This window comes from Oncorhynchus nerka, unplaced genomic scaffold (genome assembly GCF_034236695.1).
Source record: "Oncorhynchus nerka isolate Pitt River unplaced genomic scaffold, Oner_Uvic_2.0 unplaced_scaffold_1049, whole genome shotgun sequence".
NCBI lineage: Eukaryota > Metazoa > Chordata > Actinopteri > Salmoniformes > Salmonidae > Oncorhynchus > Oncorhynchus nerka.
In genome coordinates this window covers 44,241-71,232 of record NW_027040262.1, presented here as the reverse complement: position 1 = coordinate 71,232, position 26,992 = coordinate 44,241, and the positions used below count along the sequence as shown (strand labels likewise).

General features: G+C 41.4%; 1 protein-coding gene across 1 annotated transcript; it reads left to right on the top strand.

Moving 5' to 3' along the window:
• The first annotated feature begins 7,879 nt into the window (after positions 1–7,879).
• LOC135570190 (zinc finger protein 180-like) lies at positions 7,880–26,624 on the top strand. The gene is made up of 2 exons (XM_065016294.1): positions 7,880–8,043; positions 25,474–26,624. The coding sequence occupies exon 2, from the start codon at positions 25,509–25,511 to the stop codon at positions 26,361–26,363; it is 855 nt and encodes a 284-aa protein (XP_064872366.1). The 5' UTR covers positions 7,880–8,043; positions 25,474–25,508; the 3' UTR covers positions 26,364–26,624.
• Positions 26,625–26,992: the final 368 nt, after the last annotated feature.

The following is a 26,992-nucleotide window of genomic DNA, read 5'->3' as shown; positions in this document are numbered from 1 at the left end:
CTCAGGCCTCTACTCTACTACCACATATCTACAACACATTGTGTTCCCTCAGACCACTACTCTACTACCACATATCTACAACACATTGTGTTCCCTCAGACCTCTACTCTACTACCACATATCTACAACACATTGTGCCCTCAGGCCTCTACTCTACTACCACATATCTACAACACATTAAGTGTGTCCTCAGGCCTCTACTCTACTACCACATATCTACAACACATTGTGTGTCCTCAGGCCTCTACTCTACTACCACATATCTACAACATATTTTGTGTCCTCAGGCCTCTACTCTACTACCACATATCTACAACATATTGTGTTCCTCAGACCTCTACTCTACTACCACATATCTACAACACATTGTGTGCCCTCAGGCCTCTACTCTACTACCACATATCTACAACACATTGTGTGTCCTCAGGCCTCTACTCTACTACCACATATCTACAACACATTGTGTTCCCTCAGACCACTACTCTACTACCACATATCTACAACACATTGTGCCCTCAGGCCTCTACTCTACTACCACATATCTACAACACATTGTGTGTCCTCAGGCCTCTACTCTACTACCACATATCTACAACACATTAAGTGTGTGGCCTCAGGCCTCTACTCCACTACCACATATCGACAACATATTTTGTGTCCTCAGGCCTCTACTCTACTACCACATATCTACAACACATTGTGTTCCCTCAGACCTCTACTCCACTACCACATATCTACAACACATTAAATTGTGCCCTCAGACCTCTACTCTACTACCACATATCTACAACACATTGTGCCCTCAGGCCTCTACTCTACTACCACATATCTACAACACATTGTGTTCCCTCAGGCCACTACTCTACTACCACATATCTACAACACATTGTGTTCCTCAGACCACTACTCTACTACCACATATCTACAACACATTGTGCCCTCAGGCCTCTACTCTACTACCACATATCTACAACACATTAAGTGTGTGTCCTCCACTACCACATATCTACAACACATTGTGTCTACTCTCTACCACATATCTACAACATATTGTGTTCCCTCAGGCCTCTACTCTACTACCACATATCTACAACACATTGTGCCCTCAGGCCTCTACTCTACTACCACATATCTACAACATATTGTGTGTCCTCAGGCCTCTACTCTACTACCACATATCTACAACACATTGTGCCCTCAGGCCTCTACTCTACTACCACATATCGACAACATATTGTGTGTCCTCAGGCCTCTACTCTACTACCACATATCTACAACACATTGTGTTCCCTCAGACCTCTACTCTACTACCACATATCTACAACACATTAAATGTGTGCCCTCAGGCCTCTACTCCACTACCACATATCTACAACACATTGTCTTCCCTCAGACCTCTACTCTACTACCACATATCTACAACACATTGTGCCCTCAGGCCTCTACTCTACTACCACATATCTACAACACATTGTGCCCTCAGGCCTCTACTCTACTACCACATATCTACAGCACATTAAGTGTGTGTCCTCAGGCCTCTACTCCACTACCACATATCTACAACACATTGTGCCCTCAGGCCTCTACTCTACTACCACATATCTACAACATATTGTGTGTCCTCAGGCCTCTACTCTACTACCACATATCTACAACATATTGTGTGTCCTCAGGCCTCTACTCTACTACCACATATCTTGAATTGAATTAATATGAAATTGCCTTACGCACTGTTCAGATCTAGCCAATCACTGTTCAGATCTATGAGATCTAGCCAATCACTGTTCAGATCTATCAGATCTAGCCAATCACTGTTCAGATCTAGCCAATCACTGTTCAGATCTATCAGATCTAGCCAATCACTGTTCAGATCTAGCCAATCACTGTTCAGATCTAGCCAATCACTGTTCAGATCTATCAGATCTAGCCAATCACTGTTCAGATGCAGCATTAAAGGAGAGTTGAATTGAATAGAAAAAAGGCAACAGTAAACATGTTGACCCCCACGAATGATGCAGCGCCCCCTTTGGGCCAATCAGTGTAATTTAGCAAATGCCGGATCTATGGCAAAAACACATCATTCACCCAAGTTTCGTCAAAATTAGCCCAGTGGTGTCTTGAGATATAATTTGGGTTAGCTAGACTCATATCCCTGAGCCACATTTCACCACTCTGAGTCAAACAGATCACCACCGTGTGGTAGATACTCTGAGTCAAACAGATCACCTACTGTGTGGTAGATACTCTGAGTCAAACAGATCACCTACTGTGTGGTAGATACTCTGAGTCACAGATCACCTACTGTGTGGTAGATACTCTGAGTCACAGATCACCACAGTGTGGTAGATACGAATGTTCTTGTATATATTGAGTCTTGACCGTGTTTGCAACATGTGTACCAAATGTTGTTACAATACGAATATCCTTGACTGATTTATGTGCCAGACCACGCCCACCTGCAGGGTTATTGGTCAAATAGCAGCCATTTTATTTTAGGTACAAGTCTGGAAAATATTTTGTTTAGAGACTTTTGGCCATAGATGCCACATCTTTCGGTGCCAGAAGAGTAGCGTTTTCGGTGTTTTCCCCAAAATTCCAAAGTTTACCACAGTCACAAAGTCAGAAGGTCCGCCTACTTGACCAATCAGATGAGGGAGTGTATTCCGATTTGCATGAAACACATTTTTTAAAATTACATTCGGAAAGCATTCAGACACCTTGCCTTTTCCACATTTTGTGACGTTACAGCCTTATTCTAAAATGGATTAGAAATATATAAAAATGCTCATCAATCAACACACAATACCCCATAATGACAAAGCGAAAAACAGGTTTTTAGAAATGTTTGCAAATGTATTAAAAATTAGAAGAAAAAAAGATGAAATACCTTGTTTAAGTATTCAGACCCTTTGCTATGAGTCTCGAAAATGACCTCCGGTGCATCCTGTTTCCGTTGATCATCCTTGAGATGTTTCTCCAACTTCATTGGCAGTCCACCTGTGGTAAATTCAATTGATTGGACATGATTGTATATATAAGGTCCCACAGTTGACAGTGCATGTCAGAGCAAAAACCAAGCCATGAGGTTGAACGTAGAGCTCCGAGACAGGATTGTGTCGAGGCACAGATCTAGGGAAGGGTACCAAAACATGTCTGCAGCATTGAATGTCCCCAGGAACACAGTGGCCTCCATCATTCTTAAATGGAAGGAGTTTGGAACCACCAAGACTCTTCCTAGAGTTGGCCGCCCCAGCCAAACTGACCAATCAGGGGAGAAGGGCCTTGGTCAGGGAGGTGATCGAGGGAAAGATGAATGGAGAAAAGTACAGAGAGATTCTTGATGAAAATCTGCTCCAGAGCGCTCAGGACCTCAGACTGGGGCGAAGGTTCACCTTCCAACAGAACAACGACCCTAAGCACACAGACAAAGGACAACGCAGAAGTGGCTTCGGGACAAGTCTCTGAATGTCACTGAGTGGCCAAGACAGAGCCCAGAATTTTTATTTTATAAATTTGATCATGTCAAACAACCTGTTTTTGCTTTGTCATCGAGTATTGTGTGTATATTGATGACGAGAAAAAAACAAGTGTTTAATCCGTTTTAGAACAAGGCTGTAACGTAACAAAATGTGGAAAAAGTGAAGCAGTCTGAATACTTAATGAATGCGCTGCATCTCAAGTTCAAGTTTGAGAACCAAATATCTAAATACATTCGGGAACAAGAATTGGCAACGTCACTCAAATTCACAACATTGAGGAAGAACCAATGTCACTCAAATTCACAGCATTGAGGAAGAACCAATGTCACTCAAATTCACAGCATTGAGGAAGGACCAATGTCCCCTAACATTCATAACATTGAGGAAGGACCAATGTCCCCTAACATTCATAACATTGAGGAAGGACCAATGTCCCCTAACATTCATAACATTGAGGAAGGACCAATGTCCCCTAACATTCATAACATTGAGGAAGGACCAATGTCCCTAACATTCATAACATTGAGGAAGGACCAATGTCCCCTAACATTCATAACATTGAGGAAGGACCAATGTCCCCTAACATTCATAACATTGAGGAAGGACCAATGTCCCTAACATTCATAACATTGAGGAAGGTCCCCAACATTCACAACATCCCCTAACATTCATAACATTGAGGAAGGACCAATGTCCCCTAACATTCATAACATTGAGGAAGGACCAATGTCCCTAACATTCATAACATTGAGGAAGGACCAATGTCCCTAACATTCATAACATTGAGGAAGGACCAATGTCCCCTAACATTCACAACATTGAGGAAGGACCAATGTCCCCTAACATTCACAACATTGAGGAAGGACCAATGTCCCCTAACATTCATAACATTGAGGAAGGACCAATGTCCCTAACATTCACAGCATTGAGGAAGGACCAATGTCCCTAACATTCATAACATTGAGGAAGGACCAATGTCCCTAACATTCATAACATTGAGGAAGGACCAATGTCCCTAACATTCACAACATTGAGGAAGGACCAATGTCCCTAACATTCATAACATTGCGAAAGGACAATTATTTTGGTAAAAGGGTAAGTAGTCTTATTGTAGATGCCTAGAAGCTAACTGTTAATACCCTCATCTAAAATGAGCTCGCTGGCATAAGGGATTACATTCCAAGCACAGAGGAGTTATTCTATTGGACAGAGGAGTTATTCTATTGGACAGAGGAGTTATTCTATTGGACAGAGGAGTTATTCTATTGGACAGAGGAGTTATTCTATTGGACAGAGGAGTTATTCTATTGGAAAGAAGAGTTATTCTATTGGACAGAGGAGTTATTCTATTGGAAAGAAGAGTTATTCTATTGGACAGAGGAGTTATTCTATTGGACAGAGGAGTTATTCTATTGGACAGAGGAGTTATTATATTGGACAGAGGAGTTATTCTATTGGACAGAGGAGTTATTCTATTGGACAGAGGAGTTATTCTATTGGACAGAGGAGTTATTCTATTGGACAGAGGAGTTATTCTATTGGACAGAGGAGTTATTCTATTGGACAGAGGAGTTATTCTATTGGACAGAGATTCTAACGCTGTTAGTTTCCAAACCAGCCTTTCATTCTAATAGTAATATATCATGTTGTTGACCTTGATGTCCATCCTTTCATTCTAATAGAATATATCATGCCCAGATGCCCAGCCTTTCATTCTAATAGTAATATATCATGTTGTTGACCTTCACCAGATGCCCAGCCTTTCATTCTAATAGTAATATATCATGTTGTTGACCTTCACCAGATGCCCAGCCTTTCATTCTAATAGTAATATATCATGTTGTTGACCTTCACCAGATGTCCAGCCTTTCATTCTAATAGTAATATATCATGTTGTTGACCTTCACCAGATGCCCAGCCTTTCATTCTAATAGTAATATATCATGTTGTTGACCTTCACCAGATGCCCAGCCTTTCATTCTAATAGTAATATATCATGTTGTTGACCTTCACCAGATGCCCAGCCTTTCATTCTAATAGTAATATATCATGTTGTTGACCTTCACCAGATGCCCAGCCTTTCATTCTATAGTAATATATCATGTTGTTGACCTTCACCAGATGCCCAGCCTTTCATTCTAATAGTAATATATCATGTTGTTGACCTTCACCAGATGCCCAGCCTTTCATTCTAATAGTAATATATCATGTTGTTGACCTTCACCAGATGCCCAGCCTTTAACAGGAAAACAACAGTTGGGAGAGGAAAAAAGCTTCTATTTAAATGGAGTTCCATTTCAAGTTGTTGACACAAAGACGTATGAATGCCACCAAGAGGAAAGACAGACAAACAAAAGCCAAAGAGAAATATGAAGCTGAAATTAACAAGAAGTCTGTAATTGCAAAGACAGATCACTGTAATTTATACCATACATATTTCCAACACTAATTTCACATGAATTATGTTGAATTACTAACTAACAATGGAATGTTCCTCAACAAAATGGAAGAAGATGGGACTTTAAACTGGTGTCTCAACTCTGTGGTCACTAAAGAATCCGGTCAGCGTACACACTCCCCCATCTGATTGGTCGAGGAGGCGGGTCTTCTGACTTTGTGGCTGTGGTTACTGGTGGAGGAGAGGGATTTTTGTACCGAATTTCCTGACTGAGTAAAACGGGGTGAAGGGAGCATGACCTTTCAAAGTGTACATTTTCAATATCTTGTTTATAGCGCCACCATCTGGCCAATTGGTGTCATTTTGTATGTGCCAGATCTCTCTGGCCAAGACGCATCATTTTCCCAAGTTTAGTTTAATCAGGTTTAGAGGGAGACGTAGACATTGAGTCTAATTTTGGAGTGACGGTTCGTCTGGCGCTGCTACTCTGATTGGTTGAGGATGAGCCAATCGTTGATTACTTTGTTTTCTGCAACACCCCTCATTTAGACGTCACAACAATTGACTTCAATGATGTCAGTCTCAGACTGAAGTATGTTGCTAACGACAGAACAGTGGAATAATTCAGTTTGAGCCGAAAGGCCACTCTATCGCTAATATTTCCTAAGAGAAAGTTACATATTTTTGTTTGTTTTGTGCGGCGATAGAGCGCTGCATGAACTAGGGCTTAAATGCTCATATCGATGCTCTTTAAAATCAAATCCAATTGTATTGGTCACATACACATATTTAGCTGATGTTATTGCGGGTGTAGCAATATGATTGTGTTCCTAGCTCCAATAGTGCAGTAGTATCTAACGATTCACAACAATACACACACATCTAAAAGTAAAATAATGGAATTTAGAAATATATAAATATTAAGATGAGCAATGTGGCATTGACTAAAATACAGTAGAATACAGTATATGCATATGAAGTGAGTAAAACAGTATGTAAACATGATTAAAGTGACCAGTGATTCCATGTCTATGTACATAGGCCGGCAGCCTCTAAGGTGCAGGGTTGAGTAACCGGGTGGTAACCAGCTCAGTGATAGACAAAAAACAGTATGATGGCCTTGAGATAGAAGCTGTTTTTCAGTCTCTCGGTCCCGGCTTTGTTGATGTCTCGTCATTGTTGGTAATCAGACCTACTACTGTTGTGTCTTATAGTATTTAAATTCCCTCTTTACAAAATCTGCACTAATTCATGAACACGCGTCTCTGTACGTTTACATACAATATTACACTTCTATGAAACAAATGTCCCCCCCCCAAAAAAAATAAAAAATAAATACAACTGCGTTACCCACTCCAGTCAGCAGATGGCGATGTGCAGATTTCAGGCGATTACTTCTAGTGTGACGTCTAATGTAGTGGACGGGACACTTCATCAACAGTAACAACAGTTCGTCGGCCACCTCCGTATCCAACATTATCGAAAACAGTCACTGTGTTTTAAACATACTTCTGTCGTGTCTATTTGTTGGCCCATTTAATGTAACGTTAATATTTACGTTGTTTGTCAGGTAGCTGGCTTGCTAAATTAGTTTTGCACGAGGCTAATCGCTAATGCTAAGTAGCTAGCTAGTTAACATCCCCGACCATGAGTTCACTTAGCTACTCCACTCCTGCTGAAGAAGAGGGGGTCTGCTGGACGGAGAAAGAAGAAGAGGCTGACACAGTTAAACAACAAGTAGGGGATGAGTCTGTTACTGTGAAAGAAGAAGCGAATGAAGCTTTCAGAGTGAAAGAGGAGGAGGAAGTTACAGTGAAAGAAGAGGAGGCTGTTACTGTGAAAGAAGAGAAAGAAGCTTTCAGAGTGAAAGAGGAGGAGGAAGTTACAGTGAAAGAAGAGGAGGCTGTTACTGTGAAAGAAGAGGAGGCTGTTACTGTGAAAGAAGAGAAAGAAGCTTTCAGAGTGAAAGAGGAGGAGGATGTTACTGTTAAACAAGAGGAGGAAGAAGTTTTTGGAGTGAAGATGGAGGGGAGATTACTGTCACGTTGAAAGAGGAAGAAGAGGAGGGGCAGATTACTGTCACGTTGAAAGAGGAAGAAGAGGAGGGGCAGATTACTGTCACGTTGAAAGAGGAGGAAGAGGATACGGGAGATCTGAGTAACACCAGTAAGTAGTGTCTTAAAAACGGGGGCACAAACTCTTCAGTCCTTGAAGATTGTTCGGTCACATGTTTGAAGATGAGGTATTGAAATTTAAAAGTTACTAATATTTGTATAAAAACGTGTAAGTGGACATATTGTGGACATATTTCTCATTACCGTAACACTTGTTCAAGTTGCTATAAAAACTCCAATATTTGTTTTTATTCAGTTTTATTCACCCATGATGCATCATCTAGTGAAGGAGCCCTGAGATGAGCACAAGTTCGTTAACATTTTTCACTTATGCATTCAGAATGAGGATCTTATTCTCAAACACCCCCTTTACGACATTTGACCTTGACATTACCGAAATGACAAAAAAGATTAGATTGGGAAAAACTTAAGAGACCCATTACCTTACCAACATGGAGACATGAATGGGCTTTAGTGATGTGGTAAACACTTAGAGAACCATTACCTTATCAACATGGAGGTATGAATGGGCTTTAGTGATGTGGTAAACACTTAGAGAACCATTACCTTACCAACATGGAGACATGAATGGGCTTTAGATATGTGGTAAACACTTAGAGAACCATTACCTTATCAACATGGAGGTATGAATGGGCTTTAGTGATGTGGTAAACACTTAGAGAACCATTACCTTACCAACATGGAGGTGTTGGGCTTTAGTGATGTGGTCAACACTTAGAGACCCATTAGCTTACCAACATGGAGGCATGAATGGGCTTTAGTGATGTCGTCAGTAGTTTGCTGACTCATAATGTCTGTCTCCTGTTACTTCCAGATGAAGCTGAGGGCCTCTCTTTACTAAAACACACATTTCTCATTACCGCATCATTTTTAGGCTCGTTTCGGTAATGAGAACCTTCATTTCGGTAATGATAATAAGTTAATTCTAATGTATCGTCAGTGGGTGTGCTGTGCTGGTAACTTTCATTATTTACTAGGACCACCTATTGTATAGGTGAAAGCAGTAGGGGTTTAAGTAGGGCTGGTCAATAAACCTATTGTATAGGTGAAAGCAGTAGGGGTTAAGTAGGGCTGGTCAATAAACCTATTGTATAGGTGAAAGCAGTAGGGGTTAAGTAGGGCTTGTCAATAAACCTATTGTATAGGTGAAAGCAGTAGGGGTTAAGTAGGGCTTGTCAATAAACCTATTGTATAGGTGAAAGCAGTAGGGGTTAAGTAGGGCTTGTCAATAAACCTATTGTATAGGTGAAAGCAGTAGGGTTAACTAGCCTAGTGGTTAGGCGTTGGACTAGTAACCGAAATTTGCAAGTACCTTGTGACAAGCAAGGTTGCAAGTTCGAATCCCTGAGCTGACAAGGTACAAATCTGTCGTTCTGCCCCTGAACAGTTAACCCACTGTTCCTAGGCCGTCATTGAAAATAAGAATTTGTTCTTAACTGACTTGCCGACTTGCTGACTTGTAAAACTTTTTTTTTTTTTATTAATAAAATTTTTAAAAAAGTAGGGCTGGTCAATAAACCTATTGTATAGGTAGGTGAAAGCAGTAGGGGTTAAGTAGGGCTGGTCAATAAACCTATTGTATAGGTAGGTGAAAGCAGTAGGGGTTAAGTAGGGCTGGTCAATAAACCTATTGTATAGGTAGGTGAAAGCAGTAGGGGTTAAGTAGGGCTGGTCAATAAACCTATTGTATAGGTAGGTGAAAGCAGTAGGGGTTAAGTAGGGCTGGTCAATAAACCTATTGTATAGGTAGGTGAAAGCAGTAGGGGTTAAGTAGGGCTGGTCAATAAACCTATTGTATAGGTAGGTGAAAGCAGTAGGGGTTAAGTAGGGCTGGTCAATAAACCTATTGTGGTTAAAGCAGTAGGGGTTAAGACTTGTCAACCTATTGTATAGGTAGGTGAAAGCAAGGGGTTAAGTAGGGCTTGTCAATAAACCTATTGTAGCTAGGTGAAAGCAAGGGGTTAAGTAAATAAACTGTTGTATCTGCCCTGAACAGTTAACCCACTGTTCCTAGGGCTGGTCAATAAACCTTGAAAATAAGAATTTGTTCTTAAACCTATTGTATAGGTAGGTGAAAGCAGTAGGGGTTAAGTAGGGCTGGTCAATAAACCTAAAATTTAGGTGAAAGCAGTAGGGGTTAAGTAGGGCTGGTCAATAAACCTATTGTATAGGTAGGTGAAAGCAGTAGGGGTTAAGTAGGGCTTGTCAATAAACCTGGGTATAGGTAGGTAAAAGCCTATTTAATAAACCTATAGGTAGGTGAAAGCAGTAGGGGTTAAGTAGGGCTGGTCAATAAACCTATTGTATAGGTAGGTGAAAGCAGTAGGGGTTAAGTAGGGCTGGTCAATAAACCTATTGTATAGGTAGGTGAAAGCAGTAGGGGTTAAGTAGGGCTGGTCAATAAACCTATTGTATAGGTAGGTGAAAGCAGTAGGGGTTAAGTAGGGCTGGTCAATAAACCTATTGTATAGTAGGTGAAGCATGAAAGCACCTTGTAGGTAGGTGTTAAGTAGGGGTTAAGTAGGGCTTGTCAATAAACCTATTGTATAGGTAGGTGAAAGCAGTAGGGGTTAAGTAGGGCTTGTCAATAAACCTATTGTATAGGTAGGTGAAAGCAGTAGGGTTAAGTAACTTGTCAATAAACCTATTGTATAGGTAGGTGAAAGCAGTAAGTAGGGCTTGTCATACCTTGTTAATAACACCTGTAGGTAGGTGAAAGCAGTAGGGGTTAAGTAGGGCTTGTCAATAAACCTATTGTATAGGTAGGATATCCCACCTTGTTATAAACCTATTGTATGAAAGCAGTAGGGGTTAAGTAGGGCTTGTCAATAAACCTATTATAAGGTGAAAGCACCTAGGGCTTGTCAATAAACCTATGTTAGGTTAGATATCCCAGTAGGGGTTATAACAAACCTATAGTGTTAGGTAGATATCCCACCTAAGTTATAACAAACTGGGTATAAACCCCATTTAATTAACATAAAGCCACAATCTGGGTTGTTTATAGAAAGAGCAACCCCACCACTTAAAGAAGGATATCCCCTAATTTTGACATGAGCACCTGTTATAACACCTGTAGTGTTGTTAGATATCCCACCTGTTATAACACCTAGTGTTGTTAGATATCCTGGACCTGTTATAACACCTGTTGTTAGTTAGATATCCCACTCTGTTATAACACCTGTAGTGTTGTTAGATATCCCACCTGTTATAACACCTGTAGTGTTGTTAGATATCCCACCTGTTATAACACCTGTAGTGTTGTTAGGTATCCTACCTGTTATAACACCTTATAGTGTTGTTAGATATCCTACCTGTTATAAAACCTGTTGTTGTTAGATATCCACCTGTTATAACACCTGTAGTGTTGTTAGGTATCCTACCTGTTATAGGATCTAGTGTTATTAAGATATCCCAGTTGTTATAACACCTACCTATAGTGTTATTAGATATCCCAGTTGTTATAACACTTCACAGGTGCCTTGGTGTGCTTGGACCATGTTAGTTTGTTGGTGATGTGGAAAACCAAGGAACTTGAAGCTCTCAACCTGCTCCACTGCAGTCCCATCGATGAGAATGGGGGTGTGCTCGGTCCTCTTTTTCCTGTAGTCCATAATCATCTCCTTTGTCTTGATCATGTTGAGGGAAAGGTTGTTGTCCTGGCACCACATGGACAGGTCTCTGACCTCCTCCCTATGGGCTGTCTCGTTGTTGTCAGTGATCAGGCCTACCATCGAAAAATAAATGATGGTGTTGGAGTCGTGCCTGGCCATGCAGTCATGAGTGAACAGGGAGTACAGGAGGAGGCTGAGCACTCACCCCTGATGGGCCCCTGTGTTGAGGATCAGCGTGGCGGATGTTTTGTTACCTACCCTTACCTCCTGGGGGCGGCCCATCAGGAAGTCCAGGATCCAGTTGCAGAGGGAGGTGTTTAGTCCCAGGGTCCTTAGCTTATTGATGAACTTTGAGGGCACTATGGTATTGAACGCTGAGCTGTTGTCCATAAATAGTATTCTCACATAGGTGTTCCTTTTGTCCAGGTGGGAAAGAGCAGTGTGGAGTGCAATAGAGATTCCATCATCTGTGCATTTGTTGGGGTGGTATGCAAATTGGAGTGGGTCTAGGGTTTCTGGGATGATATTATTGATGTGAGCCATGACCAGCCTTTCAAAGCACTTGGAATTTACTGAGTTATAGTTCACATAAGGAAATCAGTTAGTTGAAATAAATTCATTAGGCCCTAATCTATGGATTCCACATTACTGGGCAGGGGCACAGCCATAGGTGGGCCAGGAGTGCATAGGCCCACCCACTTAGGAGCCAGGCCCAGCCAATCAGAATGAGTTTTCCCCACAAAAGGGCTTTATTACAGACAGAAATACTCATCAGTTTCATAAGCTCTCCAGGTGGCCGGTCTCAGACAATCCCGCCGGTGAAGAAGCCGGATGTGGAAGTCCTCGGCTGGCACGTGGTCTGTGGTTGTGAGGCTGGTTGGACGTACTGCCAAATTCTCTGGCAATAGCTCTTGTGGACATTCCTGCAGTCAGCATTGCCAATTGCACGCTCCCTCAAAACTTGAGACATCTGTGGCATTGTGTTGTATGACAAAACTGCACATTTTACAGTGGCCTTTTATTGTCCGCAGCACAAGGTGCACGTGTGTAATGATCATGCCGTTTAATCAGCTATACCTGTCAGATGGATGGATTATCTTGGCAAAGGAGAAATGTTAACGAACTGGGATGTAAAATTGTCTCAACATTCAGCTCATTAGCAAATGGCAAAACATTCTGGGATCTTTAATTTCAGCTCATGAAACATGGGGCCAACACTTTACATGTTGCATTTATATTTTTATTCTGAATATTATTGTAGAGCTCTGATCAGCCTATAAACATGACAATATCTATTATAGAGCTCTGCTCAGCCTATAAACATGACATTATCTATTATTATAGAGCTCTGCTCAGCCTGTAAACATGACAATATCTGTTAATATTGAGCTCTGATCAGCCAATAAACATTTTTATTTTTTATTTTTTTTATTTCACCTTTATTTAACCAGGTAGGCTAGTTGAGAACAAGTTCTCATTTGCAACTGCGACCTGGCCAAGATAAAGCATAGCAGTGTGAACAGACAACACAGAGTTACACATGGAGTAAACAATTAACAAGTCAATAACACAGTAGAAAAAAAAGGGGGGGAGTCTATACAATGTGTGCAAGAGGCATGAGGTAGGCGAATAATTACAATTTTGCAGATTAACACTGGAGTGATAAATGATCAGATGGTCATGTACAGGTAGAGATATTGGTGTGCAAAAAGAGCAGAAAAGTAAATAAATAAAAACAGTATGGGGATGAGGTAGGTGAAAATGGGTGGGCTATTTACCAATAGACTATGTACAGCTGCAGCGATCGGTTAGCTGCTCAGATAGCTGATGTTTGAAGTTGGTGAGGGAGATAAAAGTCTCCAACTTCAGCGATTTTTGTAATTCGTTCCAGTCACAGGCAGCAGAGTACTGGAACGAAAGGCGACCGAATGAGGTGTTGGCTTTAGGGATGATCAGTGAGATACACCTGCTGGAGCGCGTGCTACGGATGGGTGTTGCCATCGTGACCAGTGAACTGAGATAAGGCGGAGCTTTACCTAGCATGGACTTGTAGATGACCTGGAGCCAGTGGGTCTGGCGACGAATATGTAGCGAGGGCCAGCCGACTAGAGCATACAAGTCGCAGTGGTGGGTGGTATAAGTGCTTTAGTGACAAAACAGATGGCACTGTGATAGACTGCATCCAGTTTGCTGAGTAGAGTGTTGGAAGCCATTTTGTAGATGACATCGCATGCGGGTGCAGGCAGCGATCAGTTGAAAAGCATGCATTTGGTTTTACTAGCGTTTAAGAGCAGTTGGAGGCCACGGAAGGAGTGTTGTATGGCATTGAAGCTCGTTTGGAGGTTAGAGAGCACAGTGTCCAATGACGGGACGAAAGTATATAGAATGGTGTCGTCTGCGTAGAGGTGGATCAGGGAATCGCCCGCAGCAAGAGCAACATCATTGATATATACAGAGAAAAGAGTCGGCCCGAGAATTGAACCCTGTGGCACCCCCATAGAGACTGCCAGAGGACCGGACAGCATGCCCTCCGATTTGACACACTGAACTCTGTCTGCAAAGTAATTGGTGAACCAGGCAAGGCAGTCATCCGGCTACTGAGTCTGCCGATAAGAATATGGTGATTGACAGAGTCGAAGGCCTTGGCAAGGTCGATGAAGACGGCTGCACAGTACTGTCTTTTATCGATGGCGGTTATGATATCGTTTAGTACCTTGAGTGTGGCTGAGGTGCACCCGTGACCGGCTCGGAAACCAGATTGCACAGCGGAGAAGGTACGGTGGGATTCGAGATGGTCAGTGACCTGTTTGTTGACTTGGCTTTCGAAGACCTTAGATAGGCAGGGCAGAATGGATATAGGTCTGTAACAGTTTGGGTCCAGGGTGTCTCCCCCTTTGAAGAGGGGGATGACTGCGGCAGCTTTCAATCCTTGGGGATCTCGGACGATATGAAAGAGAGGTTGAACAGGCTGGTAATAGGGGTTGCGACAATGGCGGCGGATAGTTTCAGAAATAGAGGGTCCAGATTGTCAAGCCCAGCTGATTTGTACGGGTCCAGGTTTTGGAGCTCTTTCAGAACATCTGCTATCTGGATTTGGGTAAAGGAGAACCTGGAGAGGCTTGGGTGAGGAGCTGCGGGGGGGGCGGAGCTGTTGGCCGAGGTTGTAGCCAGGCGGAAGGCATGGCCAGCCGTTGAGAAATGCTTATTGAAGTTTTCGATAATCATGTATTTATCGGTGGTGACCGTGTTACCTAGCCTCAGTGCAGTGGGCAGCTGGGAGGAGGTGCTCTTGTTCTCCATGGACTTCACAGTGTCCCAGAACTTTTGGAGTTGGAGCTACAGGATGCAAACTTCTGCCTGAAGAAGCTGGCCTTAGCTTTCCTGACTGACTGCGTGTATTGGTTCCTGACTTCCCTGAACAGTTGCATATCACGGGGACTATTCGATGCTATTGCAGTCCGCCACAGGATGTTTTTGTGCTGACAATATCTGTTAATATTGAGCTCTGATCAGCCAATAAACATGACAATATCTGTTAATATTGAGCTCTGCTCAGCCTATAAACATGACAATATCTGTTAATATTGAGCTCTGCTCAGCCAATAAACATGACCGTATTTGTTAATATTGAGCTCTGCTCAGCCTATAAACATGACAATATCTGTTAATATTGAGCTCTGCTCAGCCTATAAACATGACAATATCTGTTAATATTGAGATATCTGTTAATATTGAGTAGAGAGAGACATTTTTACAGATCTGCTCAGCCTATAAACATGACAATATCTGTTAATATTGAGGAGACACATGACCTCTCTGTGTGGCAAAAGTTAGGAGACACATGACCTTAAACATGACGTTTTCTCCCGTGGCATGCCCTTCCACACAACATGTTAACCAATCAGGACAGGAACTCAGTTTAGAAAACAGAAGCCCGATGGGGAGGATCAACGTTCAGTTCAGGGCCATCTCTTTCTTCTACTAAAGCACTTCAGTAGTGGCTGGTCAAGTCACTAAGGATTGTAGGCAAACAGCAAAATGGATTAATTAAAAGAAGATGGAATTAAAATGACGGAATAAAAGGTCAAGGAGAAGGATAGTCTGCAACGACCAAGAGCCAACAGGTAGACTGCTACCTAATAGTCTGAATGGAGTTGTTGTTGTTTGTAACTGTAGGATCAGAAAGCGTGACTGCACTCCCAGCCTGAATTAGAGTAGCTAGCTAACCTTAGCTATGTAGCTTAACTAGTTTCTCCCTGGTTTTTAGACAGGTACTACGTAATCTTATTTGATAAATAACCTAGTAATGGTAGCTATTAGTCTACTGTAGCCCGGGCTTTCATAGTTCGGCCCTCTCTTCCGCTCTTCTCCTACTTTGTCAAACTTCAGATAATAAAGTTTTTTTTTTGCAAACTTTCCTGCTGCTTTTTGTTAGTTCGGATGCACTCCGGGTGGTAGAACCCCTAGGTCCTCCCTGGTTTTTAGACAGGTACTACGGATCCGTAATGGTGGTAGAACCCCAGGTCCCTTTCTCCTCTGGGTGGTAGAACCCCAGGTCCCTTTAGGATCTGGGTGGTAGAACACCAGGTCCCTTTAGGATCTGGGTGGTAGAACCCCAGGTCCCTTTCGGATCCGGGTGGTAGAACCCCAGGTCCCCTTTGGATCCGGGTGGTAGAACCCCAGGTCCCTTTAGGATCTGGGTGGTAGAACCCCAGGTCCCTTTCGGATCCGGGTGGTAGAACCCCAGGTCCCCTTCGGATCCGGGTGGTAGAACCCCAGGTCCCTTTCGGAACAGGTCCAACTTTTTGGACCCGTGAAGACCTCTACCTCCAACCAGGATATCTGGAAAGCTTGGGATCTTTGTGAAAAGCTACCTGGGTTTTTGCAACCCTAATAGAAATAAAGTTGTATCATGTTTCAGGTTTCATTCAGGTCTTTGTTTAACACAATAATATGTCTTTGGCAGGAAAGAGACCAGATTCTCACTCCAGTAGGAAGAGATTCTCCGATAGCGGGAAGAGTCCTTCAGGGAAACCAGAACCAGAGACTCCCAAACCAGCAAGACGACACCAGTGTTCCCATTGTGGAAAGAGTTTTATGAAGTTACGGAACCTTAAAGAGCATGAGAGGACACACACGGGAGAAAAGCCTTTCCAATGTTCTCAGTGTGGAAAGAGTTTTACCGTGTTAGTTAACATGAAAAGGCATGAGAGAATACACACGGGAGAAAAGCCTTACCAATGTTCCCAATGTGGAAAGAGTTTTACCTTGTTAGTTAACATGAAAAGGCATGAGAGAATACACACGGGAGAAAAACCTTACCAATGTTCTCAGTGTGGCAAGAGTTTCACCCAGTTAGGGAGCCTGAAAATACATAACAGAATACACTCTGGAAAGAAGTCTTACCACTGCTCCCAATGTGGGAAGAGTTTTAACCTGTTAAAGCACCTGAAATCACATAAAAGAACACATTCAGGAGAGAAGCCTTTCCACTGTTCTCAATGTGGAAAGACATTTTCTCAGTCAGAGGACCTGAAATCACATGAGAGAATAGAGAGGCTGTGTTCTGACTTGTGTTTTTGACTGGGAATTTGTGTTTTTGTTTATGCAACTTGGAAGTCATATTGTTTTTATGAAACCTTACTCACATCAATCATTTTTTTTTACATGAAACCTTACTCAAAAATATAAATCAAATTGTTGATATGAAACCTTACTAACATACACCTTAGCCAAATATATTTAAACTCAGTTTTTCACAATTCCTGACATTAAATCCTTGTAAAAAATGCCCTGTCTTATGTCAGTTAGGATCACCACTTTTTATTAAGAATGTGAAATGTCAGAATAATAGTAGAGAGAATAATTTATTTCAGCTTTCATTTCTATCATCACATTCCCAGTGGGTCAGAAGTTCACATCCACTCAATTAGTATTTGGTAGCATTGCCTTTAAATTGTTTAATTTGGGTCAAACATTTCGGGTAGCCTTCCACAAGCTTCTCACAATAAGTTGGGTGAATTTTGGCCCATTCCTCCTAACAGAGATGGTGTAACTGGGTCAGGTTTGTAGGCCTCCTTGCTCACACACGCTTTTTCAGTTCTGCCCACACATTTTCTATAGGATTGAGGTCAGGGCTTTGTGATGGCCACTCCAATACCTTGACTTTGTTGTCCAGTTAAGTCATTTTGCCACAACTTTGGAAGTATGCTTGGGACCATTGTCCATTTGGAAGACCAGTTTGCAACCAAGCTTTAACTTCCTGACTGATGTCATGAGATGCTGTTTCAATATATCCATATAATTTTCCTTCCTCCTGATGCCATTTATTTAGTGAAGTGCAACAGTCCCTCCTGCAGCAAAGTACCCACACAACATGATGCTGCCACCCCCGTGCTTCACAGTTGGGATGGTGTTCTTCGGCTTGCAAGCCTCCCCCTTTTTCCTCCAAAAATAATGATGGTCATTATGGCCAAACAGTTCTATTTTTGTTTCATCAGACCAGTGGACATTTCTCCAAAAAGTACGATCTTTGTCCCCCATGTGCAGTTGCAAACCGTAGTCTGGCTTTTTTATGGCAGTTTTGGAGCAGTGGCTTCTTCCTTGCTGAGCAGCCTTTCAGGTTATGTCAATATAGAACTTGTTTTACTGTGGATATAGATACTTTTGTACCTGTTTCCTCCAGCATCTTCACAAGGTCCTTTTCTGTTTGTGGAGGTCTACCATTTTTTTTCTGAGGTCTTGGCTGATTTCTTTTGATTTTCTCATGATGTCAAGCAAAGAGGCACTGAGTTTGAAGGTAGGCCTTGAAATACATCCACAAAAATGATGTCAATTAGCCTATCAGAAGCTTCTAAAGCCATGACATCATTTTCTGGAATTTTCCAAGCTGTTTAAAGGCAAAGTCAACATAGTGTATGTAAACTTCTGACCCACTGGAATTGTGATACAGTGAATTATAAGTGAAATAATCTGTCTGTAAACAAATGTTGGGAAAATGACATGTGTCATGCACAAAGTAGATGTCCTAACCGACTTGCCAAAACTATAGTTTGTTAACAATAAATGTGTGGAGTGGTTGAAAAACTTACGACCTCAACTGTATCTAGGATTCCATGCTGGTCCATACTCACAGTCAATAACACATCTCTAGGGTTCCATGCTGGTTCTTCACCTTGCACCACACCAAGAGAGCAGCAGAGGGGTACTTCACCTGCACCACACCAAGAGAGCAGCAGAGGGGTACTTCACCTGCACCACACCAAGAGAGCAGCAGAGGGGTACTTCACCTGCACCACACCAAGAGAGCAGCAGAGGGGTACTTCACCTGCACCACACCAAGAGAGCAGCAGAGGGGTACTTCACCTGCACCACACCAAGAGAGCAGCAGAGGGGTACTTCACCTGCACCACACCAAGAGAGCAGTAGAGGGGTACTTCACCTGCACCACACCAAGAGAGCAGTAGAGGGGTACTTCACCTGCACCACACCAAGAGAACAGTAGAGGGGTACTTCACCTGCACCACACCAAGAGAGCAACAGAGGCTAATGAACTATCGGCAAAAGTACAACGAGGCGTTCTCTGTTTCAGACGGCTACCCAATGTCCTTGCTCCGGTCCAAACGCCACGCCCACAGACGTTAGTTTCTTCTCCACGATGACTCTGGATCTGAGTACCTCCACGATGACTCTGGATCTGAGTACCTCCACGATGACTATGGATCTGAGTACCTCCACGTTGACTCTGGATCTGAGTACCTCCACAATGACTCTGGATCTTAGTACCTCCACGATGACTCTGGATCTGAGTACCTCCACTTTGACTCTGGATCTGAGTACCTCCACAATGACTCTGGATCTGAGGACCTCCACTTTGACTCTGGATCTGAGTACCTCCACAATGACTCTGGATCTTAGTACCTCCACGTTGACTCTGGATCTGAGGACCTCCACGAGGACTCTGGATCTGAGTACCTCCACTTTGACTCTGGATCTGAGTACCTCCACAATGACTCTGGATCTTAGTACCTCCACGATGACTCTGGATCTGAGTACCTCCACTTTGACTCTGGATCTGAGTACCTCCACAATGACTCTGGATCTTAGTACCTCCACGTTGACTCTGGATCTGAGGACCTCCACTCTGGATCTGAAACCTCTTGTCATTGACTGGATCTGAATACATCTCTGGATCTTAAGATCAGTGATTTTATTATTATCATTACAGTTTTTAACAAAACCCTCTTGTCATTACCGTTACTGAAACCCTCTTACATTACAGTTTTCAAACCCTCTTGTCATTACTGGATCTGAATACCCTCTTATCATTACATAAGTTAGATCTTTAAGATCATTTTTATTATTATGAAATCTTATCATTAAATTTCAAACCCTCTTATCATTATGATGTATTGGGTTTACTGAATCTTAGTAATTTAGTTTTTTTATACATTAATCTATGCAACTTGCTCATTTCTGAAACCAGCTTATCATTACCGTTCTGAAACCAGCTTATCATTACCGTTATGAAACCCTCTTGTCATTACCGTTAAAACCCTCTTGTCATTACCGTTATGAAACCCTCTTGTCATTACCGTTATGAAACCCTCTTGTCATTACCGTTTCAAAACCCTCTTGTCATTACCGTTATGAAACCCTCTTGTCATTACCGTTTGAAACCCTCTTGTCATTACCGTTATGAAACCCTCTTGTCATTACCGTTATGAAACCCTCTTGTCATTACCGTTATGAAACCCTCTTGTCATTACCGTTATGAAACCCTCTTGTCATTACCGTTATGAAACCCTCTTGTCATTACCGTTACGAAACCCTCTTGTCATTACCGTTATGAAACCCTCTTATCATTACCGTTATGAAACCCTCTTGTCATTACAGTTTCAAAACCCTCTTGTCATTACCGTTACGAAACCCTCTTATCATTACAGTTTCAAAACCCTCTTGTCATTACCGTTACGAAACCCTCTTATCATTACAGTTTCAAAACCCTCTTATCATTACCGTTATGAAACCCTCTTGTCATTACCGTTACGAAACCCTCTTATCATTACAGTTTCAAAACCCTCTTGTCATTACCGTTACGCACCAATATTTAGGATTTATTAGTCAAAATAAAATGGATACTTAAGTAATTTAGGCTTTTATTCTTTATACATAAAAATAACATAACAATTATTATGAAATAGACCGCTTCAAAACCCTCTTGTCATTACCGTTTCAAAACCCTCTTGTCATTACCGTTTTTTAACCCTCTTGTCATTACCGTTTCAAAACCCTCTTGTCATTACCGTTTCAAAACCCTCTTGTCATTACCGTTATTAAAACCCTCTTATCATTACAGTTTCAAAGCCCTCTTGTCATTACCGTTATTTAAACCCTCTTGTCATTACCGTTATAAATCCTCTTGTCAATTTATAGATTATGAAGGTGACATGGCCCTCTTGTCATTACCATTTCAAAACCCTCTTGTCATTACCGTTTATGAAAACCCTCTTGTCATTACCGTTTCAAAACCCTCTTGTCATTAGATTATTACCGTTTCAAAACCCTCTTGTCATTACCGTTTCAAACCCTCTTGTCATTACCGTTATGAACCAATATTTAGGATTTATTAGTCAAAACCCTAAAATGGATACTTAAGTAACCCTAGGCTTTTATTCTTTATACATAAAATAACATAACAATTATTATGAAATGGATACTTAAAAGTCTTGTCAGGTTTTATTCTTTATACATTTAAAAATAACCCTAACTTATTATTACCAACAAGGTCAAAACCCTCTTGTCATTACCGTTTCAAAACCCTCTTGTCATTACCGTTTAAAACCCTCTTGTCATTACATTTCAAACCCTCTTGTCATTACCCTCCCTGTTGTCATTACCGTTTCAAAACCCTCTTGTCATTACCGTAATAAATTCTTGTCATTACCGTTATTCTTGTCATTACCGTTACCCACTTGTCATTACCGTTGCCCATAACCTCGTGTCATTACCGTTAGACGCACCAATATTTAGGATTTATTAGTCAAAATAAAATGGATACTTAAGTAATTTAGGCTTTTATTCTTTATACATAAAAATAACATAACAATTATTATGAATAAAAATATTGTTGAAGTTGTTCCAAGTTTTATTGGAAAATCTCCACTGGGAAAATCAGGGTGTGTGCAGTGTGTGTGTGTTCCTATTGCATAGAACAATCCCAAGTTTGTTCCAGGTTGGTTTTATAGTTGGGTGGGATGGTCAAAATTGACGCTGTACAAAAATATATTATGAAGGTGCCATGGCATCGCCCCATGGGTCTGTTAGGAGTAGTAGTATTATTTAGAGGTAGCGATCTAGCTAATGTGATTTATAGATTATGAAGGTGCCATGGCCTGGGTCTGTTAGGAGTAGTAGTCTTATTTAGAGGTAGCGATCTAGCTAATGTGATTTATAGATTATGAAGGTGAATGGCCTCGCCCCATTCATAACAGCTGTAAATATTTAGAGGTAGCGAACAGGCTCTGTAGTATTTATTATTAGAGGTAAATAGAAGATCTAGCTAATGTGATTTATAGATTATGAAGGTGACATGGATCTAGCTGTTGTGATTTATATTATTATTTAAGGTGACATGGATCTAGCTAATGTGATTTATATATTATGAAGGTGACATGGATCTAGCTAATGTGATTTATAGATTATGAAGGTGACATGGATCTAGCTAATTGATTTATAGATTATGAAGGTGACATGGATCTCCAGCTAATGTGATTTATTAGATTATGAAGGTGACATGGAGAGCTTTGTATTTATATCATTACATGGCTCCCCCATAACAGCTTATTATTTAGAGATCTAGCTAATGTGATTTGAGTTTCCACTTCCTCAGGTGTTTAAAACCCAAATTAATTATTTATATTTACAACGATCGCAACATAAAGATGTATGTTGAATAACAGTTTAAATTAACACCATTTAAAAGCTAAATATTGACTAATTATTTACCATTTACAAAGGGCAACAACAAGGTCAAAGGTTGAATGTCTCTTGCTCAGTTGCAGCTAATGATGTAAATATTATGGCTTGGTGGGGAAGGAGCTATTGAATGTTTAAAGTTAAAACTGTTTGAAATAATAAATAACAGCTGTAAATAAAAGAACTGTTTGCCTTTCATCTCCATAAAAAAAACAAAGGATTTTCCGGGCAATCATTCCATAACCTGTGAATCGGGTTTATGGTTGGTGGGGAAGGAGCTATTGAAATTTAAAGCTTAAAAGTATTTTAACTAATAAATTAATGTAAAATAAATTGATCAATATTCTTTCAGAAAAAAACAAAGGATGTTCAATCTGTGCCCATAACCTGTAAAAAACAAACCAAATGTCTAACAGCTGTAAATAGACCTGGCTTGGATCCATTATCATCTCGATAACAGCTGTAAATAGAAGAACAGGCTCTGTATGAAAAGCCTATTTTATCATCTCCATAACAGCTTAAATAAAGAACAGGCTCTGTATTGCTGATTAATTCCATAACAGCTTAATAAAGAACAGGCTGATTGCCTCATTATCATCTCCATAACTGTAAATAGAAGAACAGGCTCTGTATTGCCCCATTATCTTTAACAGCTGTAAAAGAAGAACAGGCTCTGTATTGCTAATTATCATTTAACAGCTGTAAATAGAAGAACAGGCTCTGTATTGCCTCATTATCATCTCCATAACAGCTGTAAATAGAAGAACAGGCTTTGTATTGCCTCATTATCATCTCCATAACAGCTGTAAATAGAAGAACAGGCTCTGTATTGCCTCATTATCATCTCCATAACAGCTGTAAATAGAAGAACAGGCTTTGTATTGCCTCATTATCATCTCCATAACAGCTGTAAATAGAAGAACAGGCTCTGTATTGCCTCATTATCATCTCCATAACAGCTGTAAATAGAAGAACAGGCTCTGTATTGCCTCATTATCATCTCCATAACAGCTGTAAATAGAAGAACAGGCTCTGTATTGCCTCATTATCATCCATAACAGCTGTAAATAGAAGAACAGGCTCTGTATTGCCTCATTATCATCTCCATAACAGCTGTAAATAGAAGAGCAGGCTTTGTATTGCCTCATTATCATCTCCATAACAGCTGTAAATAGAAGAACAGGCTCTGTATTGCCTCATTATCATCTCCATAACAGCTGTAAATAGAAGAACAGGCTCTGTATTGCTACATTATCATCTCCATAACAGCTGTAAATAGAAGAACAGGCTCTGTATTGCCTCATTATCATCTCCATAACAGCTGTAAATAGAAGAGCAGGCTTTGTATTGCCTCATTATCATCTCCATAACAGCTGTAAATAGAAGAACAGGCTCTGTATTGCCTCATTATCATCTCCATAACAGCTGTAAATAGAAGAACAGGCTCTGTATTGCTACATTATCATCTCCATAACAGCTGTAAATAGAAGAACAGGCTCTGTATTGCTACATTATCATCTCATCTCCATAACAGCTGTAAATAGAAGAACAGGCTCTGTATTGCCTCATTATCATCTCATCTCCATAACAGCTGTAAATAGAAGAACAGGCTCTGTATTGCCTCATTATCATCTCCATAACAGCTGTAAATAGAAGAACAGGCTCTGTATTGCTACATTATCATCTCATCTCCATAACAGCTGTAAATAGAAGAACAGGCTCTGTATTGCTCCATTGTCATCTCATCTCCATATAGAAGAACAGGCTCTGTATTGCTACATTATCATATCATCTCCCCCTGTATGGGCATTCTACTGTAGAAGGATGACATGTAGTGAGGAATCCCCCTGTATGGGCATTCTACTGTAGAAGGATGACATGTAGTGAGGAATCCCCCTGTATGGGCATTCTACTGTAGAAGGATGACATGTAGTGACGAATCCCCCTGTATGGACATTCTACTGTAGAAGGATGACACGTAGTGAGGAATCCCCCTGTATGGACATTCTACTGTAGAAGGATGACACGTAGTGAGGAATCCCCCTGTATGGACATTCTACTGTAGAAGGATGACACGTAGTGAGGAATCCCCCTGTATGGACATTCTACTGTAGAAGGATGACACGTAGTGAGGAATCCCCCTGTATGGACATTCTACTGTAGAAGGATGACACGTAGTGAGGAATCCCCCTGTATGGGCATTCTACTGTAGAAGGATGACACGTAGTGAGGAATCCCCCTGTATGGACATTCTACTGTAGAAGGATGACACGTAGTGAGGAATCCCCCTGTATGGGCATACTACTGTAGAAGGATGACACGTAGTGAGGAATCCCCCTGTATGGGCATTCTACTGTAGAAGGATGACACGTAGTGAGGAATCCCCCTGTATGGACATTCTACTGTAGAAGGATGGCATGTAGTGATGAATCCCCCTGTATGGACATTCTAGTGAAGTTCTAGAGTTTCCCTCTTTCTTTTATTTTACCCTTATTTTATTTAACCCTTATTTTATTTAACCCTTATTTTACCAGGTAAGTTGACTGAGAACACATTCTCATTTAAACCAACGAAATGGGGAATAGTTTCAGGGGAGAGGATGGGGGATGAATGAGCCAATTGTAGACTGGGGATGATTAGGTGACCGTGATGGTATGAGGGCCAGATTGGGAATACAGGTACCTTAGCATATGCTACTGTACCTGTAGACTTCCAGTCATTGCGCTAATGCTAGTTACCAGAATTCCTCTAAAGCCACACTGTAAAATGGATCTGATTTGGATTAAAAATGTGGAATAAATATGTGGAATCATGTGGAAGTTTCATTCATGTCTCTATGATTAAATAAACACTTTGTTTGTTTTTGGCAGGAGAAAGACCAGACTCTGAGGAACCAGAGGAAGAAATGTCCAAACCAGCAAGACCATACCACTGCTCCCAGTGTGCAAAGAGTTTTACCCAGTTTGGGAACATGAAAAGACATGAGAGGACACACACAGGTGATAAACCTTACCACTGCTCCCAGTGTGGAAAGAGTTTTACCCGGATAGGGTCCCTGAAAATGCATGAGAGAATGCACACAGGAGACAAGCCTTACCCCTGCTCCTTGTGTGTAAAGAGATTTTCCTCATCAGGATGCCTGAAAATACATGAGAAGACGCACACAGGCGATAAACCTTTCCAATGCTCCCAGTGTGGAAAGAACTTTTCCTTGTCAGCGAGCCTGAAAAGACATGAGAGGACACACACAGGAAATACTCCTCATCACTGCTCCCAGTGTGGAAAGAGTTTTACCCGGATAGGGTCCCTGAAAATGCACGAGAGAATACATACAGGAGAAATGCCATACCACTGCTCCCAGTGTGGAAAGAGTTTTAACCAGTCAAGGGACCTGAAAGATCACGAGAGAATACATACAGGAGAAAAGCCACACCACTGCTCCCAGTGTGGAAAGAGTTTTAACCAGTCAAGGGACCTGAAAGAACACGAGAGAATACATACAGGGGAAAAGCCATACCACTGCTCCCAGTGTGCAAAGCGTTTTACACAGTTAGGTCACCTGAAACGTCATCAAAGAACACACACCGGAGAGAAGCCTTACCACTGCTCTCAGTGTGGAAAGAGTTTTGCCCAGTTATGTCACCTGAAAGAACATAAGAGATTGCACACAGGGGAGAAGCCTTACCACTGCTCCCAGTGTAGAAAGACATTTTCCTCGCTAGCGAACCTGAAAAGACATGAGGACACACACAGGAGATAAGCCTTCCAATGCTCCCAGGACCTGTAAATTGATATTTCACATCACATCATCAGAGAACTTACAGTGCTCCCATTGTCTTATATTTTTTACGAAGAATGTGTTTTTTGATTATGCCATATGAAATCGAACTGTACAAAAAATTGATTTGTATGTTTTTATTAGAAAAACATGAATTGAATATGGAGTATTTCAGTTTAAATATACAGTACGCCCGTGTTGATGTAGACTGCTCTGTGATTAAATTATAATTTTAAAACTCTGGCTATGTGTGTGTTTCTGTGTTTATCGGAGTGTGTCATTCCTCCAGCACTACAGATAATCTATTTGGATGTGATGCATTTTGCTCCATTGTTTCCCTCCAAGGAGCCACCATTGGAAGACACAAGGAGTTACTTCTTAACGTTGTGGAGGGCCTCCGTACCTTGACGGGAACCCTTCAATGCATTGCTGGAACAAGCCACAACAGTAACCTTCCAGACTCCTAGTAACCCCACTACCAGAGGTGTTTCTCCCCATACCCATTTCAGTTGGTGGCCCACTCTGATGATTTATATCTGACAGAGTGGCTGTAAAATAAATAGTATGGTCACATTTTACAGATGAAGCTTGATTTGGAATGTCTGAGTAGT